A 19,145-nucleotide genomic window follows, 5' to 3' on the forward strand; every position below is an offset into this window, starting at 1 on the left:
GAATAACCAAATACTAGAAGTTAGCTGGAAAAACTAACTTCAATAGTTGGCTGGAATAAACCAACACTTGTTACTCTTCAGCCGAAGTAAGTGTAAGGCTGAAGAGTGGTTGGCTGGAATAAACCAACTCTTGTTACTCTTCAGCCGAAGTAAGTGTAAGGCTGAAGAGTGGTTGGCTGGAATAAACCAACACTTGTTACTCTTCAGCCGAAGTAAGTGCAAGGCTGAAGAATGGTTGGCTAGAATAAACCAACTCTTGTTACTCTTCAGCCGAAGTAAGTGTAAGGCTGAAGAGTGGTTGGCTGGAATAAACCAACACTTGTTACTCTTCAGCCGAAGTAAGTGCAAGGCTGAAGAGTGGTTGGCTGGAATAAACCAACTCTTGTTACTCTTCAGCCGAAGTAAGTGTGAGGCTAAAGAGTGGTTGGCTGGAATAAACCAACACTTTGTACTCTTTAGCCGAAGTAAGTGCATGACTAAGGAGTGGTTGGCTGGAATAAACCAACTCTTGTTACTCTTCAGCCGAAGTAAGTGTAAGGCTGAAGAGTGGTTGGCTGGATTAAGCCAACACTTAATACTCCTCAGCTGAAGTAATTATGTCGGCTAAGGAGTGGTTGGCTGGCAAGTATAGTTTAACCAACCAAAAACCGAAATAACACTTGGAGTAATAGAAGACATTACAAATACAAGCATACACACAATAACCGGAACAAGAGAAGTAAAATTTTCATTCAAAAGAGAAGTCATTACAAGGGGGCTTAGTTCGGTTACAAAGAAAAGAGTACAAAATTAAGAGAAAAGTTCATCTATTTCGGCATCGAAGGCAACATCGGCGTCAACCCGAAGACCGGTTTCGGACGCAACAACATTTTCAGAAGGAAGAATGGGTTCGGCTGGAGCCACGGTTTCACTTGGTTGATCAAGAGTCAGATCTTCCACCATGGGCTCCGACCGAACTACCTGATCTGCATTCACAACCGAAGTATCCTCAGGGGCAGAGTCTTCATCAGAGTCTTCATCATCTGAGCCCTCAAGGAACTGCTGTTGCATGGCCATGGCATATTCCATCAGGGAGTTCGGTATAAAGTAGGCTGGAGGGTTGAAAACCTCGGTCTGAGGATCATGACCGAGCTTCTCAACGGCTCCCCTCCAGCCGCACTTAAAGAAAAGCTCCTTGGCAGCATTGCATTGTTGGGCGTAAGCATCCTCTGCCCTCTTGAAACCTTGTTTCTCAGCCTCCTTCGCCTTCTCCTTCATTTCGGCGTCTTTCTTTCTTTCAAGCTTTACCAGCTCACGCAAGTACTTGTCCTTCAGCACAATGGCAGTCTTTTGTTTTTCGGCCTCGGCCGAACTAACCATTCCGGTCAAACGACTGACCTCACCTCGTAGTTCGGCCATTTCCTTTCTGGCTTCTTCGAGTTCGGCCGATTTCGCCTCTGCCTCGGCCGCTGCTTGCCTAGTCACTTTCCTCAGCTCCAGTACCTTCCTGTGGGTGATTTGGTTTTTCTGAATAGCCTGCCAAAGCAAACAACTTCCCTTTAACCGAAGAAAGAGTTAAAAAGAAAAAGAAACATAAATAGAAAAGCAACCGAAGTCACTAACCAAAATCATGGATTTAGTAGCAGACCGGATGGACTTCAGCTCGGTGGTTAACTGTTTTTGGTGATGTTCCATGTCTTTGGGCAGACACACGCTCTTGGCCAGGTTGATGGCCAATAGGTGGTCTTTCTCAGCAACGACCGAGTCTGTGTCTAGAATGTCTCGGTCGTTGAAGGTTAATTTCGGTGCCCAGCAGCCGATGGTTCGGTCGGAAGACTCCGGTTGGGGGCTCGGTGGTAAGCTCGGCTGAATAGGAGTTTCTTCATCAATCAAAACTCGTTCGGGTTCGGAAGTTCGGGCACGTTTGGTTCGGCGGGAAGAGGATGGCTGTTGGGAAGGAAGGGCGACAACAGCAGGCTGCTGTTGGCTGGGAGGCGCCACTTCGGGCCTAGCTGTTTCGGTGAGAAGGGCCCTGACTCTGCTCCTTTTCGCCATCTCTTCTTCTGCGGTTAGAGGGACAAGTCTTATCTCGGGCAAAGTTGGGTCCGGCTCCGGTGCCTCTTCAAGAAGAAAGTCAGTCACCCTTGCTTTTCGGCGACCGCTGTAGCGATAGGTCGGCTCAAAATTTAGAAGCTTGGCCCAATCTCTTTCTTTAATCCGAAATGCGGCTCGCAAGACTCCGAGGTTGGGATAGCTATACAAGGAATGGAGATGGGCGAAATCTGCACAAAAGAGAGAAGTGTTAGTTCGGCTAATAGACTAAACAACCGAGATAACACAAAGCAGAAGACCGAAGTAAAATTACCAGGCTCTCCCATTTTCCAATTTATAGGTCGGCCAGGAATTTGAGCTTGAAAATCCTCAAAGTTCCCAGAGACCCAAAAGAAATCATCATCATTAAGATCTTTATCCGGAGTGTGTTTGATTATCTTCTCTCGACGGCGGCGAATTCTAAGGTAGTAGACCCACCCAGCATTCTTTGAGCCAATAGAGTATTGATGAAAGATCTCGGCCAGACCAAGATTTAGTCCGGTTTGGTGGTTTAATGCGGCTATCCCCATTATAATACGATATGTATTGGTGGATAGTTGGGTGGGGCATAACCTAGTCTGTCTAAGAAATTCGCAGATTAGCGGTTGGACAGGAAACCGTAGTCCGGTTTCTATTATGGATTGAAGGGTAAAGGGGACGAAGCCTTCATTGTTCCAGGGGGTAGCATCTTTTTCGGCCAACGTCAGTTGGACATCATTAGGAATCTGGTAATCTTGCCTAAATTCGGCCATGCCACCAGGGGTTTCGACTAAATATCTATACTTACCCATTTGTTGTATAATTTATGAATAAATTATTTCGGTACAAAAACTAGGCTCAGTAGCTCGGTTGAGCACACGCAGGAGTGCCTGGGCAACCTAAGTCTGCAAAGTAGAAAACAAAGGGGTTAAGCACAGATCGTTGGACCGCGCTACAAATTATAAGCAAGATATACAAATCCTACTTCGGCTTAGTGGGCTAGTTCTACCTCGGCTCATCAGAAGGTTTCTTAGCTCGGTTTTGAGCAGTTTAGACCGGTTTAACGTCTGGGGGCAGCTTTCTGAGTTCGGTCTAAAAAACTAAGAAAGCTGGTTTAGTCCCAAGGCCTAAATCGGTTGCGGTGTGAGGAAAGTTACTCCGGCTGAGCCCCTAGGGGCGGCTTTCCGAGTTCGGTTTCAGAACTAAGAAAGCCGGCTTGGCCCCAAGGTCTTAGCTCGGTTGGAGACCGAAGTACCTAGTTTGGTAAGTGCAAGCTTGTTCGGTGAACTTATCTTGGCTCGAGTGGGTCAGAAGAAACTACTGACATTCCTACAAGTTCTAGTTCGGTCATTCTCTGAATCTATCTACATACATAACACAAACAGTATCCTAGTCCGGTTGCTAGGTGATTTTGGATCTAAGACTATTTTCCTACAAAATAGTTCATACATGCATGGAGTTCTACTGGTTTCTTCATAAAAAGTACAAAAGCAAAGCAGATAAATGGAGAAAGATGTTTGCAAAAAACATACAAGGCATGGAAAGTAAAATACGAAAACATAGAGAGCAAGATGATTAGATTTTCTTACCAGAAAAGAGAGAAAGGAGACTGGAGTCGGAAACGGTGGCAGCAAGAACACAAGCTTGAGTATGGAAGTAGAGGCACAGAAAGAAGATGAAGACAGAGAGAGAAGGTAGATGCAGGTAAATGATTCAGAAGAGTAAAAAGGTTGTTTTGTGAGAGAAGGGAGAGAAAAAGGCGGCAAAAAGAAGCGGGAACAGTACAAAAATTCTGAAGGGCGGCATGACAGTTGGTCACAGCTTATCAGAGTTTGCCACGTGTCACTGGAATGGGAAGTGTTACAGTCGCTGTGATTGAAGAGACGTTTTGACCGGACATAGTGATACCCGAGGTAAACTTAGTTCGGCTGGAAAGGCTAAAAGGGTTTTTTAGCTCGGCTGAAAAAGCGTAACAAACTCTAGCTCGGCCAGAAGGCTGGTAATCCCAATCATGTTGCACAGATGGAATTAAGGGGCAATTGAGAGGGTAATTTTTGGGAAAATTGGGCCGAGCTTCGAGTTGGGTTTTGAGGCCCAAAACGCAGAGGACTAGGTAAAAAGGCCGTACTGAATACTCCGGCCTAGAGGGCAAGGTTACTCCGGCCTTGGGGAGACAAAGTTACTTCGGCCCAAGGAGGTGAGTTTATTCCGGCTCAAGAAGAGATAGTTGCTTCGGCCCAAGGAAGAGTAAGGCTACTCCGGTCCAGAGACAACTCGGAGTAGGGCCGGTCTTAGAGTTAGTCCGGTCGCAGTATGTTCTGGGAAGACCGGTTTCAGAATTAGTCCGGTCATGACACAATCTGGTTAGGTCGGTCAAAACTTGTTACTTGGAAGTTTGATCTAAGCACACCAAGGTTGAACAGGGGCAGCCGAAGTAATGAGTTAAAGGAGAAGACCGAGCTAAGGATAGTTCGGCCTTCTCTGTGGCTCAGCATAGCCAGTGTTATTTCGGCCGTGTGGTAGTTCGGCTATGGAGAAAACCATCCCACTTGGTTTAAGCAGTGGGGGAGGGTGTGAAAGGATAAGCATTATCCTTAAGAATATGAATCCTAGGAGGACTCTACATGGAGAAATACAAGTCCTACTAGGATTGTGCCATATGAAACTTATAAAAGCTCACAAGCATCACCTTGGAGGAGGTAATTGAACACAATCTTTCTGAGAACTTAGAGCTTTGTCTATTTGTCAAGTTTTCTGACTTAGGCATCGGAGAGGTTTCCGGCACACACCCGCCGGCTAGCTCACGTTTGTGTTTTCAGGTGACAAAGCGACGTCGTACGGAGAAGCGTGGACTTGGTCAACAGGATTATACGAGGAGAATTATTTCCTCCCCGTACAGAAGCACTAGAAAGTAAGTATGGAGTTCGATCGGGCACTCAAATTCAATTTCTCTTGGACAAATATAATAACACTCGTATGAGTGATAATGATAGTGTTGGTGATCATGTCAATCAAATGGAATTAATTGCTAAAGAATTATCCAACGCTGATCACTTTTCACCGGACAAGATACAAGTAACTACCATACTTAATAGTCTTCCATTGTCTTGGTATCATGTTGTCACATCTCTAACTCATAGTGGACGAGAGATTTCAATGGTAGCATTATCTGTACTCTTAGTTTTAGAAGAAGAAAGAAAGAAGTGAAAGCGAAGAGAAGGTTTGTTTTCTAACTTATTGATGGCACAATCTTCACTACAACCATAAAATAATTCCCACACCCCATTCAACAAGAAAAAACTACTTCTTTCAAGAAAAAATGGAAGAAAGGGCTCCAGAAAGGATGAAAAAGTAGCAAGGATGGCAAAAACAACAACATCACAAGCATCAAGTTGGTCCATGTTACAAGTGCAGTCAAAGAGGTCATATCAAAGCCACTTGTCCTCAAAACAAGCAGAAAATTGTGATGACCGTTTCTGAAGCAATGATGCTTGAACCTTCATCAAATTCATAATGGATTGATTTTTCTGTAACTAGGCATATCGTGCAAAACAAAGACAAGTTCGTGGAGTTTACTAAAAAGAAGATTGGTGAACACATAATCTACATGGGCAACAACTTCTATAGTGATGTTTTGGGCATTGGTAACTGTCAATTTCTATTAATGGAACTTCCATTGTGCTTCATGATGTGCTTTATGTACCCAGCATTCGTCGAAATTTAATTTCAATTCCGGTGTTAACCCAAAAGGTTTTTGAGATTAATTTTAGGTTTAACACAGTATTGATTAAGAAAGGAAGTGTCTTAGTGAAAGTTGTAAGAGTGAATGACATGTACTCTCTTTCTATTGATAATAATAAAGTATGTATTTATGATTATTTGCATGTTTCTACAAGTAATAGTTCTTATTTGTGGCATTTAAGATTAGAGCTCATTAATAAAAATAAAATGTCTTGAATGTTTAAAAGTGGTTTATTGCCTAAAGTATGTTCCGATGATTTTGATATATGTGAACCATGTATCAAAGGCAAAATGACTAGCAAGCCATTTTTCAAACATTGAAAATCATCAGAATTACTTGAAATAATTCATTCGGACATTTGTGGTCATTTAAGAACTAAAACTCATCGCAGCATGAAATACTTTATTACTTTCACTGATGATTATTCAAGATATGGACATATTTACCTTCTTAAACACAAATCAGAGGCAATTGACAAGTTTAAAGAATATAAATTAGAGGTAGAAAAGCAACTTGGTCGGTCCATTAAACACTTGAATAATGATGGAGGTGAATATGAAGCTAGGGATTCTTTCTACAAGGACAATGGCATAAAACATTTGTTTACAATGCCATACACACTGTAGCTCGAGTTTTCGTGCTCTTTTCGGATATGCCTAGCCCTAGAGTTCGGACTTCCGTAGTTCTGAATCTAATTTCACAAGTGCAATGTGAAATAGGTAAACATAAAAGAGTTCAAATTCAGCAAATCTTTTGAAAAATCGATTTTAAATCAAAATACCAAAAATGGGCTACTTTGCCATATATAGAGTCACCACCTAAATAATTTTGAGAAATTTGTCCGTCATCACCAAGATTGTCTCAGCTCGGGAACTTAGGTACGAGAGGGGAAGGTCATGAATTGAGCACCCCACTCGCCCGATCAAAGATCAGCCTCTACTAATCATGATGTGAATCTTATTTACATTATATGCTCTTGTTCCAATTATTAGGCTAGCATTACTATGCGATGTACACACAAGTATAGACTAATTTGCAAAATTTGAAACACTTTGATTTCATGTTTGTTTTTGAAAATTGTTTCGAGTATGTACCACTCAAAAAAGTGATCTCATATGCACATTACTCAAATAATTCTAATTCAAGCAATTAGCCTTCATCCACAAGCATTCAAGCAATTTATCAATTAAGTACTTAGCCTCATGGCAAATATGCTAGACATGGAAACAATCACATGCATGCGATATGCTAAAGCAAGAAATGCTCATTTAGTACTCCAAGGCAAGCCAAAAGAAAGAAAAACGTTAGAAAACATGCATGTCCCTAACTAATGAAAGATGCCTAATGTAATACATACAAGATGCAATTAATAGGCTCAGCTACTAATTATGACATGCGAATCAACTTGATACATGCAGTTTTAACACGTATTCAACAAAGTATGTAAACTACAATGCTTGTTAGAATGATGAACCGAGCCTCGATGCATGCAAGACAAGTGGATGCAAATCATGGAGTATGCTAAAAGAAACATGATGTTCTAAACTACCCATTATAAGCAAGTAAATAAAAGGGAGAAAGACGTGGGGTTGGAAGACATACACATTATTAGAAGTTTGGCCCTCGCACAAGCGGGTCCGAATGAAAAGACTAGCTAATTAATTATCTAATTAACTAACTATTAAAAACCAAATGAAATAAATTAACTACATTAGCTAATTAACTAATTATTACAACAACAAATTTAACTAATTATTCTAGCTAATTAAATAAGTACAACACAAGACTAACTAGCTATTCTAGCTAATTAGTTACAAATCCGCTACTCGAAGCACAACATACTAATATTACAACATCATTTCACGGATCCCAAGAATCGAGGGAAGATTCATGCATAGATACGGATTTCCACCCAATAATGCTCTCCGTTTTGCTACCAGAATGCCTCTGTAGCACAGTTAGAAAATTGCACTATTTTTCCACCTCAACTTCTGCTCTGTTCTACTGGAAAAAAGATACTACCTGGCTGAAAAAGTGGCCGACAACCCAGAAGTAATGGCCGGTAGGCCACTAATAGTGAGTTGTCATCCAGTAAAAGTAGCTTGCCGGCCACTGATGTTGGTTCTTTTCTGCAGCAACAGAGAACAAACAGAGCTCAAACCAAAGTATTTTCAGGGGATGTTTGTCCACCCTGCCTCTCGTTATCAGCAAACAGGTCAAATGAGAGATAAACTTGATTCGCAAATCATCAATCGGCGCAATCTCATTGCATGATGACTTATGAATCAAGGGACACAATTTTAATAAATGCATAACAAAAGACCAACAAAACCTTCTCCCTATCATAGATTGATCAAGGAAAGTGGTTGACCTTGGAAACTTGAATCATTTCATCATTTAACAAGTATGAAATGACTCAAGTCTCCATGTGTTCAATTAACGTCCGATTGAACACCAAATTAGCTTATTATCTTGTTCCATTTCAGTCCAAGTTTTATTACTTCATTTTAATTACCTTCCATTCCTTAATCAATTAAGTCCAAAAATGGGCTTTAAGTCCTCTAATGGAGAGAAATACCAAACCAAATGTTGTTTTAGGCATGAGAGAAATGTCATGCCGTTGGTAATGAAACCCCAAAGAGATTAAACCATTAAGCATAACAACCTCAATCTCAAGCTTAAACAAACAACTGGTTTGAAACCACTCTCAAAGCAAAAGAAAAAACCAAGAAATGAGGGAGGTTGTCGAGATGATTAGAGGAGACCACAAGTATGGAAAGCTTGAAATAAATGCTATCAACTCAAATAGGTTGGTGTCTAATGCCTAAAACACCAAACCTATGAGGACCATTACACTACAAGCATGCAATACAAAGCATAAATGACTTGAACAACTCAAAACAGTCCCAAAATAGATTAAAACAGTGCTGAAATTCATATGGAAAAGCTTGAAAAAGTTAGCTACAATATGGAGGAATTAAAGCTAGTAAACAAGCACAAGGAATGGAGGCTAACCCCTCCATTTTTGGGACCTCAAAACAAGATTTTTAGCCTCTGAAAAACTTTGAAAACCAGTGGTAAAAAGCTCAAAAACAGTTGAGAAAAGAATGGAAAACACAAGGGCAAAAGCTTAGAGAGCAAGATTTAAAGAAGGGTAGTTAACCCCTCCACCTTTGGTAGCTTTAAACCACAAGTTTTAGCCCATAAAAATAGAGTAAAAATAGTTCAAAATCAACAAGAAAAGTAGTGTAAAAATGCTCAAAACTATACATCTTGAAGCAAGGTAACTCTTTTGTTAACAAACCCACAAATTCTTACTTTCAAGGGCTGAAATTTGGACTCAATAATCTCAGCAAGGACAGCTCCAATATTGGTTTAAGAAGTGTTTGGGTAAGGTGTGTGTGTTGCAAGATAGAGATAGAGTTTGTAACCTAAAAACATGAGGGTTGGCCTTGTATTTATAGAAAAACAGCTTCCCAGGTCGGAAATATCTGTATAGGAACAGCTGAAGCTTTTGGGGGACAATTGTCAAAAATATCTGGGTTTTGACACAAGTGGCCGACAGGCCACAAAAATTGGGTTATCGGCCACTATTAGTGGGTGGCAGGCCAGACAAAAATCTGCTTCCAAGCCCGACTTCAAACGGGCATATTTCTTTCATCCGGACTCGGTTTCAGGTCATTCTTGAGTCTAAATTGAAGCCCCAAAAGTCTACTTTCCAATGGAAGTAGCTTCATATCTAAATTCTAAGTGTTCAAAGAGATATGCTTATTTTAGTGAAGGCTACTCATTTCCGTCCTAACGGATCGATGCCCAAGCCCAACTAGTTTTCTTTCCTCTCCTCCTATTTTCTTCAACTCCAAACCTATAAATAAGATGTTTTTAAATATTTTCAAAGAGCTCACCTCCCTTCATTTATTTCCACTTTGTTCTTACTCGGTTTACCGAAAAGTGTAATATTTTAAACAAAATGCGAGTTTCGGAACATCATAGAAATATTTGAAAAAATATTTTGAAAAAAAAAGGATTTTAAGGTCTAAAATAGTTTTGGTCCAAAATGGGATATAAGGTTGGGATTTAGAAGCTCTTCTTGCTGAAGAAATTGAATGTTTGTACAGCATAATTTTTATCATTGAGTGATGAATCTGGGTGCCCAAGTCTTAAGGGCTGTCAAAAATGGGGTGTCTACACACACCACAACAAAATGGGGTCGTAGAAAGACGAAATCATACTCTACTGGAAATAACAAGGTCTATGATGGCTCATGTTGATCTTCCTATTCATTTTTTGGGGGAAGCCTTCTCCACCGCTACGTACATATTAAATAGAGTCGAAACAAAAGCCAAACCTCTAACTCCTTATGAATGCCGGCATGGTACTTCACCTAATGTTCAAAGTCTTAAAGTTTGGGGATGTAAAGCACATGTACTTATTTCCAAACCTTTAAGGGATAAATTGGGAAGTAAAACTTGGGAATGCATGTTTATTGGCTATGTTCAAAATGGGAGCGGTTATCGTTTTTGCCATCCCGAACGTGAATTAATAGAAAGTAGAGATGCTATTTTTCTTGAATCCACTAATCTTGTTACTCCTATTGAAAAAATTGAATTGCTCTTCGAAGTATCTCAGGATTCTTCTCTTCCTTCTTTGTCACCCGATCCATAAATTCTCCTAGAACCATCTAATAGTGGGAGGAAATGCACATTACATGACGTTGTTTTACCTGCTTCGATTCCTGAGATAAGTGGGAGTAAGAGACGTCCATCTATATTTTTGAAAGATCATTATGTTTTTCAAGTTAAAGAACTTAATAACTTAGTAGATGATCCTACTAGTTATTATGAGGCAATGAGTAGCAGTGATGCTACACAATGGTTTGAGGCAATGAATGAAGAACTCTATCAAGAAAAATGATATTTGGGAATTAACCGATCCACCGAATGGAAAAAAAACCATTGCTTGCAAATGGGTTCTTAGAAAGAAATTCAAAGTAGATGGAAGTTTGGAGAAGTGCAAGGCGAGGTTAGTAGCCAAGGGATTGACTCAACAACCTAGAATAGACTTTATAGATACATATTCTCCTGTTGCAAAATTTGCCTCAATAAGGATTCTAATGGCGGTAGTAGCCAGGATGGATTTGAAATTGCATCAATTAGATATTTAAACAGCTTTTCTCAATGGCAAATTAAAAGAGGAAATTTATATGATGCAACGTGATGGTTTCTAGATCCAAGGCAACGAGAATAAAGTCTACAAATTGAAAAAATCTCTATATGGACTCAAACAATCTTCAAGATAATGGTACTTGAAATTCCACTAAGCCATTTTAGAAATAGGCTATGCTATGAGTCCATTAGATCACTGTGTTTAAATCTGGAAAGATGATGATAAGTTAGCAATGTTGTCTTTATACGTGGATGACATATTGTTAGCTGGAAATTGTCACGATATGATTATAAAAACCAAAATTTTCTTGGCATCTAGATTTGAAATGAAAGACATGGGTCTTGCAACCTATGTCTTAGGAATTAGAATTTCAAGAGATAGAAATTCAAAATTGTTATATCTAAATCAAGAAAAATATCTAGACAAGGTGCTTAAAAGATTTAATATGGATAACTGTAATTCTTTAAGCACACCTGTTTACAAGGGACAAAATCTTAGTAAAAGTATGAGTCCTCAAAATAAATCTGACATTGAAAAAATGAGAGATGTCCCATATGCACAGGCAGTCGGCAGCCTAATGTATGCAATGACAAGCACAAGACTTGACATCTGTCATGCAGTTGGATTGGTAAGTAGGTTTCAATTCAATCCAGGTAAGGAACATTGGCAAGCAATCAAAAGAATATTCAAATATTTAAATGGCACTAAAATTTTGAAACCATGTTTTGGTTTGTGTGATCTAGACATAAAAGGATACACTAACACGGATTTTGCAAGAGATGTAGATGATAGAAAATCTACTAGTGGTCATGTGTTCTTGTTTGGTGGAACAACAATTTCTTGGTTAAGTAAGAAACAAAGTTGTGTTGCAAAGTACACTATGGCAGTTGAACACATAGCTTGCAGCACAGCCATGAGTAATGTGGTCTGAATAAAACGATTTGTTGACAGTTTACAATTAGGTATACCTGCCAGACCGGTCAATATGTTTTGTGACAATCAATTTGTCATCTCATTAATAAAAAGTGGAGCGAATAGCTCTAAGGGAAAACATATTGACGTAAATTACCACTATATTCAAGATATAATAGAGAGGTGAGAAATTAAAATCAACTATATATCCTTAGAAGAGATGGTGGCCGATCCTATGACCAAAGGGTTGTCTCTGGAAAAATTCAGAGAACATGTAGCTAATATGGGATTGAAAATGCCTAGCTAGGTGGTTTTAGCTACTTGAATAAAAGCATAATCGGATGACTCTAGGGACGCTTGGATAATCGATGTTATGTGACTCTATCTTGCATGGAAACATGTGTTTGGTCAGGTAATAAGGTAGAGGAACTGACACGGTACAGACATCATAGTTAGCATGAAATGAAAGTCCATAATATGCAACATGTTGACTAGATGATGTTGTCTACTTGATCAGCAAAAAGTTGCTGGGAATGGGCCTTAAAGGAAGCACTTAACAATAATTTCAGCGTAGGTCGACACATGAAAAATGTGTACGGCTGAAGTCGTCAATGGTGATTGGGTATGGACTATGAACCCAGCACCGATAATTGATGTTGTTCACTTGAAATATAGGGAATTAAAGCCATCTGGAGTGTGTTGTCAGTGGGAGCACACATTTGTATGGGTGCGGTCAGATTAGTGGCAAAAACTTGCGCACATATGGCCAAGTCACAATCAGACATCGATCTATGAGGTAATTTCATAGATGAAAGTTGGCATGAGGCAAAATTTTGGTACCAAGGTAAACATGTCCAACATTTTGGTACCACAGTAAATATGTCCAACTCAGGTTTTATCACCAATATTATAATGTGATCAAGTGGGAGATGAAGGTATGAGAAGTGATCATACCATAATATGGTGGACCCTCTCACACTGAATCAAATCTTTATATGGTGATACAATCTTCCCGCAGGAAGAAGCAGCTGGAAGTTTGAAATGAAAAGTCACAATATTTGGAAACATGGTGACTATTGAGTTTGATTTCAATGGTTGCAACCATTGATCAACAACCACCATATATACTATAAATATATGGACAGAACATGGGTTCAATTTTCTTGTTTTTCTCTCGGTATTTTCTTCTTCTAGATTGTATTCTTCTGCGTGATAAACTCCCTCACGGGAACTCCGATCCATTGCCATTGTTAAGACATCTTACAAAGTGCGCCTAGGCAGCTATCAGCATAACTCGGACTGGGTTTGAACAATTTCTCCACCCATCCAAGTTGCACCCCTAGCAACTGAGCATATTGTGGTCCTTTAGATGTGCACTTGGCACTTTTACATGTGACGTTTGATCAAGACCGTTAATTTTTTTCAATCATGATTTGCAATGATCGAACAACCAAAATGCTCTAATGTTATGATCAAATGACCAAAATTTAAACTATCCTTATGACAGTTTATAAGTGTTTATAATAGTCATATTATTCAAATTCAAAAAATAGAGACATGATTGTTGGTCATATAGAAAAATTCGTATTAATCTTCCTATTTTCATAAGGCTTTCCGTGAGGCATTCTATTGTTCTTCTTCTTCTTCTTTTCTGGGTTCTATTTTCTGCAGAAATAGAATTACAGACCTAGTTCAATTCTGTGCATCACCAAAAGTATTTTAGTGTCAGTCTTCATTAGTGCAAAATGTATATTGAGAAACAACATTGGTAGGCCTTCATTATATGTTGGAGATGATCATGTCATTACCTGTTACAGTATCTGTGAAGGCAAATAACGTTTTAAGGACAACGACGTCTATAATGCCCCTTGAAGCAATATTCTCTATTATTACTGAAATCATCACCATACAATTTTCTAACAAACAAGCATGCAGGATGCTTTAAAAATGGATATTTAAACAAATTCCTACATTAGTAGGTGGAAATTAAGTCTATCCGGCCATATTTAATCTTTTCCAAGTTCAGGACTAATTAAGATCCAATTTCATTGAGGTTTTGATCTGGAAATAATGCTATGATGACTAATTTTGCAAGGATATCAGTTTTCATTGTTGAAATTAGACCTTTTATGTAGGAACTAGCAATGTAAATGAACATTCACCCAAAAAAAGGAATGTAAATGAATATCAGAAAAGCATAGCATCCACAGCTGGGAGAAATTTATATAGAACAGAAAGTTTGTTAGCGCATTGCACAAATCCAAAAGATACATTTTAAGGACAAACAAAAAACACATAATAGACAAAAGGGTGTGTTTGGACTCCACACCTCATTGTCGCTGGATCCCTTTTTCGATTTTTTCTTCTACATCTTCTTCTTCTTCTTCTTCTTCTTCTTCTTCTTCTTCTTCTTTTTTTTTTTTTTTTTTTTTCTATAGTGAACTCAATGAAAAATCATCATACAAGACTATTTTTGCTCGTCAAAGGACGCGGCTTGCAAATAGCCTCCAAGGGCTTCAACTTTGGCATGGTGATGCCAAAACCGGCAGCCATATCCACCTCCTCTTCATCAACTCTCCTCCATTCAAATGACTGAATCAAGGCTCCTAGTACCAGCCCAACCATCCTGTATGCTAGGCTAGTCCCTGGACATATGCGTCTTCCACTGCTAAATGGAATAAATTTATACCCATCTCCACAACTCCTTGTTTCAAACCTCTCTGGCATGAATTTCGTGGGATTTTCCCATAACTTAGGGTCCCTATGAATGGCCAATGCATTTACCATCAACATTGTGCCTTGTGGGACATCATAACCTCCCACAGTACAATCTTCAGATGCTTCATGTGGGAGTAGAAGTGGGGCTGGTGAATATAATCGAAGTGCTTCATTGACTACATTAGTTAGGAAATTCAACTTCGGCAAGTCTTGTTCAACTATGAGACGATCTTGTCCAACGTGATCATCAATCTCTGCACGAACTTTTGTCATTGTGTCTGGATGGTTGAGTAGTAGTGACATTGCCCATTCTGTTGTTGTTGCTGAAGTCTCAGTCCCAGCCATTAGCAAGACCTGATAATCAAAAAACATAAATTAAAAGTATATTCCCTCCAATTTTCCAATAACCATGTTTTTTTTTTTCTTATTTAAGTTATTTTACCACATCAACTGTAAACAAAAGTTATATTAAACTGCAACAAACAGGGCCACCGAAACTTTGCTGCATAAATGACCATCTATGTAAAGGTTTTGTGTATTTTTTGTGCACAATTTTTGTGTCCCTACCAAAACCCACAAAGAAAATGTGTAGAAGAGAGCGGCTGATCTTCAAATTACTTTACAAAACTATCATAAACATAAGAAATTCAGACTTATAAGCTTGTTGTTGTGGTTCTGAATCTGAACACATGTTTGCATCAATCAATAGTTGACTATTAAATACTGTTCTGTCATCCTAATTGTGACTTGTTAAATCTGAGAAAGGTTAAATAAAGACAGAAAGAAAAAGCAATTAGTGCTTACTCTGTGACTCAAGAAATTAGAGCTACCAATTCTTCATCTAATGCATCTAGGCAGGGAAAATACATTGGGATCTATTGTTTTCGATGGTTAAACATCAACAAATTCTCTCATCTTTTTTAAAAATAAAAATAAAAATAAAAAACTATTTTTGAATTTTGGATTTGTGGAAAACAAAATTTAAAAATAATAGCATAGAAAGAAAATTGTAAAAAGTTATTTTATTTGAATGGGTAAAGGAAATACAAAAATATAAAAACAATCCACAGAAAATATCATTAAAAAAAAAAAAAATTATCACCTACCTCCCCCCCAAATATTTATAAGATCTATAAGAAATTTTATTTTCTTTGACAAATCCACAATACAGAGATAGGATAAATGTTAAAAATTCAATAGGATATTTTTGGGAAATAATATTCTGAACTACTATGATTCAATGTTTTTTGATTATTTGAAAACTATATACTGTTCCAAAAAATAAAAAATGATGTGATACAGAACTTACCATTATAATCCCATATACAATCTCGTTGGTGTAGAACTCTGGTTCTGTTTCTTGCAAGGACAGCAAATTGTCGATTAATGATTTTGTTTTTGTTGATGCATTGATTCTACGGCGTTCATCGATTAGTTTCTGCAAAAACTCGTCCATCTTCTCCGCTATAGCTACCATTTTCTTCTCCATCCCAAATAAATCAACGCATTGCAACACTGGGAAAAGGTCTGCTGGATTCGATGTTTTGCCAAGTTCAAAGTGCTCTTTCATCAAATTCTGAAAGAGCTTGGCCTCCTCAACATCCTCCACATTTTCTCCATAAAACCTCTTCCCAATGATCATCATGGTCATAGCATTAAATGAGAGTTCATGAAACTTGGATTTCAAGTCCACCTTACTATACCCATTACTATTACAGTTCTTCATGAGTTTATTCATCAAGAATTTCACTTCCCCTTCTCGTATATTAGATGTCCTCTCTAGGCAAGCAGTCGAGAAAAATTCCAAAGTTGTAATACGTCTGAGATTAGGGTATGCATAGATCAGTTTAGTTCAGGTTAAAACTAAAATCATAACTAAATCAAATTTTTAAATCCAAGATTGAGCCAATAATCCATTGAAATAAAACCAAACCAACTTGCTATTATTTGGGTTGGTTTGGATTAGAAACATAGTTTCGTTATATGACAAATATGTGAATCATTCCCACAAAACATAACCTCAAATTTAATCTTAAATCATCATAAATTTTTCATGTAATAAATAAATAAATATAATTAACAAGCCTTGAACAATGTAACAGAACATGAACAAAAACAAAAGTATGTCATTTCATTACACAATTTTTTTATTCTTAGTTTTATTTTCATTTAGAGACAATTCTAACAACATAAATTCCCAAAAATCATATCAGATCCCCAATTCACTTTTAAGACTTCCCATACAGATCTGGGCTGAGATGGCAAATGAAAGCAAATTGCCAAACCCAAAAAATTGCAGAGTGAAATTTGCAATTGCTGCAATCTCCTACCCTAAGCCACACATAAAGGGTTTAAGGGCATTTATTTAAATATTAGCAATTCAAAATTTAAGTTGATATCACGTCACAATCTGTTAATTTAGATAGTAATAAACGTGAGTTTTTCACTTTGGTTTCGATCCCAAGGAGATTTATTGTCACAATCAAATTTTAGGCTAGTAATTCCTTGTTTTAACTTAACTCCAAAGAGGTAAAATTTAATTCTCTCTGTATATATGTTTGGGTCTCGAGTTGGTTTGAATTAGACTATGCTTAAGTGAGAACTGAATCTATCTAATATGCATCTTTATTTTTAAAAACATAATTGAATCAGTTTACTATAAAAGTCAAATTTGTTCAGTTCTCGAGTTTTATGAGTACCCTACCTGAGATTGCGCCAAAGGTCCCCATATGAGGCTGCAGCTATATTGCTGTAGTTGTGGTTGAGGTGTTTTCCGGAGAGGGTACGTGGCCGGTCGGCAAAGATGATGTCTTTTTTCTTGAAACATTCTTCCACGGCCGATGGAGAGTTGACAACGAGGACCTTTCTGGATCCGAAACGGAGAAAGATGATGGGGCCATACTTGTCTGAAATAGCTTGAAGAGTTTGGTGCAGTGGCTCTTTTAGTAGATGGAGATGGCCCAAGATGGGAATCCCAGGTGGACTTGGGGGCAGATTCTTGTATCTCTTTTGTTTTAGCTTGAACAAGAGTAGGAGGAGAGGGAAAATGATTAGACATATGGTGTACCACTTGGCTTCCTCCATTCTCTCTATGGTCTTTTTGGCTTGTATGCTTCTTCTTCCCACCCTTGTAATGATTTTTAATTCCCTTTTATGAATCCAAAGAAACCAACAACCACACCAAAAAAAAAAAAGAAAGTCAAGGCTTTGATTGATTACAAATTGAGGACAGAAAAAGATGTACTCAATGTTTAAGCCATGAAAGACTATTGTTGAGGATATAAAAGTCTTGGAAGAAGCTTCCATCCATTCCATTAGGATCAGAATTCTTTACAATTATCTTAGTTTTGATAATTCAATAGCTTATATTAAATATTAAAGTAATATTATGTCAATTTAGAATTAGTTTTTTTTAATGTTATTTATATTAGTTTTAACCTTTAATTTGACATGTCTTTCTATGTTAAAAAACGACAACAAAATAATAGTAAAAAAGTCATGGCAATTCATCTAGAAGATCCAATGGAGGAGTTGTAAGCCTACTTTGAACGCACACAAGTAGATCGTTTTTATGTATTAATTTGGGTTCGTTTTAGGATGTGGATTGATTTTTTAATTTTTTAATTATTTTAATTTGAAGTTAAAAAATTTTATTTGAAATAAATTTTTTAATTTTTTTTTATTTTTGTGAAAAAAATAAAATGATTATGAGTTAGATGTGATGTTTTATCTTATTGAAAAAAAATAAAAAATAAAAAATAAAAACTTATTTTACCCTTTTTTTTTTTTTTTGTTATTTTAACCAATTTTTTATGCCAAATGAGCTCTTTGTAGCAAAATACTTTTGACCGAGAAGGAGACAAACTCGGTCAATATTTTGTGAAGCTTTGAAGCCGCAAAAGAGGAAGTTACAATTTTACGTCATCGGCGTTGACTTTTAAAAGTCCCAGTTGTAATTTCATATTTGTTAATGTTACACAAATAAATATGAAAAAATATTTGAGATTCTTTCAAAAAAAAATTATAATTATAATTTGATTTACAATAATAATGTGACATAATAAATATAAAATTTTAATTGATCGGTCTAAATGGTGAGTCTCATAAATTTTAATTAATCAGTCTAAATCAATCTTATAAGAATTTATATACAAAAATTTTATGCAAAATATTATGTATCATTTATATTTATTGATTATCACCTAAAAAATTTATTATTATAATTTATAATTATAAAAAAGGTTATTGTCGCATTATTCTAATAATTTTTTTTTTTGTAAAGAAATTTTCCTTTCACATTACAAGCCTTTTAACTTCAATTTTCAATAGTCAAACAAACCTTGATTAGTCTGTTCGAAAAAAAACAAAACAAAACAAAACAAAACAAAAACAAACCTCGATTAATCATAGATTCATTAATGAGAGGGCTGTTCGAAAGCTAATGAATACATAAAGACATTCTAGTCGTCTAAAAAAATAAAAAAGATATTCTAGTAACAATTTAGTTTTATTGAGAAGATGCTGGGCCGGCCTGGACAATTTTGAGGCATGAGGCGAT

The 19,145-nt window shown here is 37.4% G+C and overlaps 1 protein-coding gene across 1 annotated transcript; it reads right to left on the reverse strand.

Moving 5' to 3' along the window:
- Positions 1-14,056: 14,056 nt before the first annotated feature.
- Positions 14,057-17,925, reverse strand: LOC114285567 (cytochrome P450 81Q32). Its single transcript, XM_028228606.2, has 3 exons — positions 17,292-17,925; positions 15,897-16,407; positions 14,057-14,941 (listed from the first exon to the last, which is right to left on the reverse strand). Exons 1-3 carry the CDS (start codon positions 17,900-17,902, stop codon positions 14,327-14,329), a joined length of 1,737 nt encoding a protein of 578 aa, XP_028084407.2. The 5' UTR covers positions 17,903-17,925; the 3' UTR covers positions 14,057-14,326.
- Between the last annotated feature and the right edge of the window lie 1,220 nt (positions 17,926-19,145).

This window comes from Camellia sinensis, chromosome 6, assembly GCF_055761805.1.
Source record: "Camellia sinensis isolate YWXY chromosome 6, ASM5576180v1, whole genome shotgun sequence".
Classification (NCBI taxonomy): domain Eukaryota; kingdom Viridiplantae; phylum Streptophyta; class Magnoliopsida; order Ericales; family Theaceae; genus Camellia; species Camellia sinensis.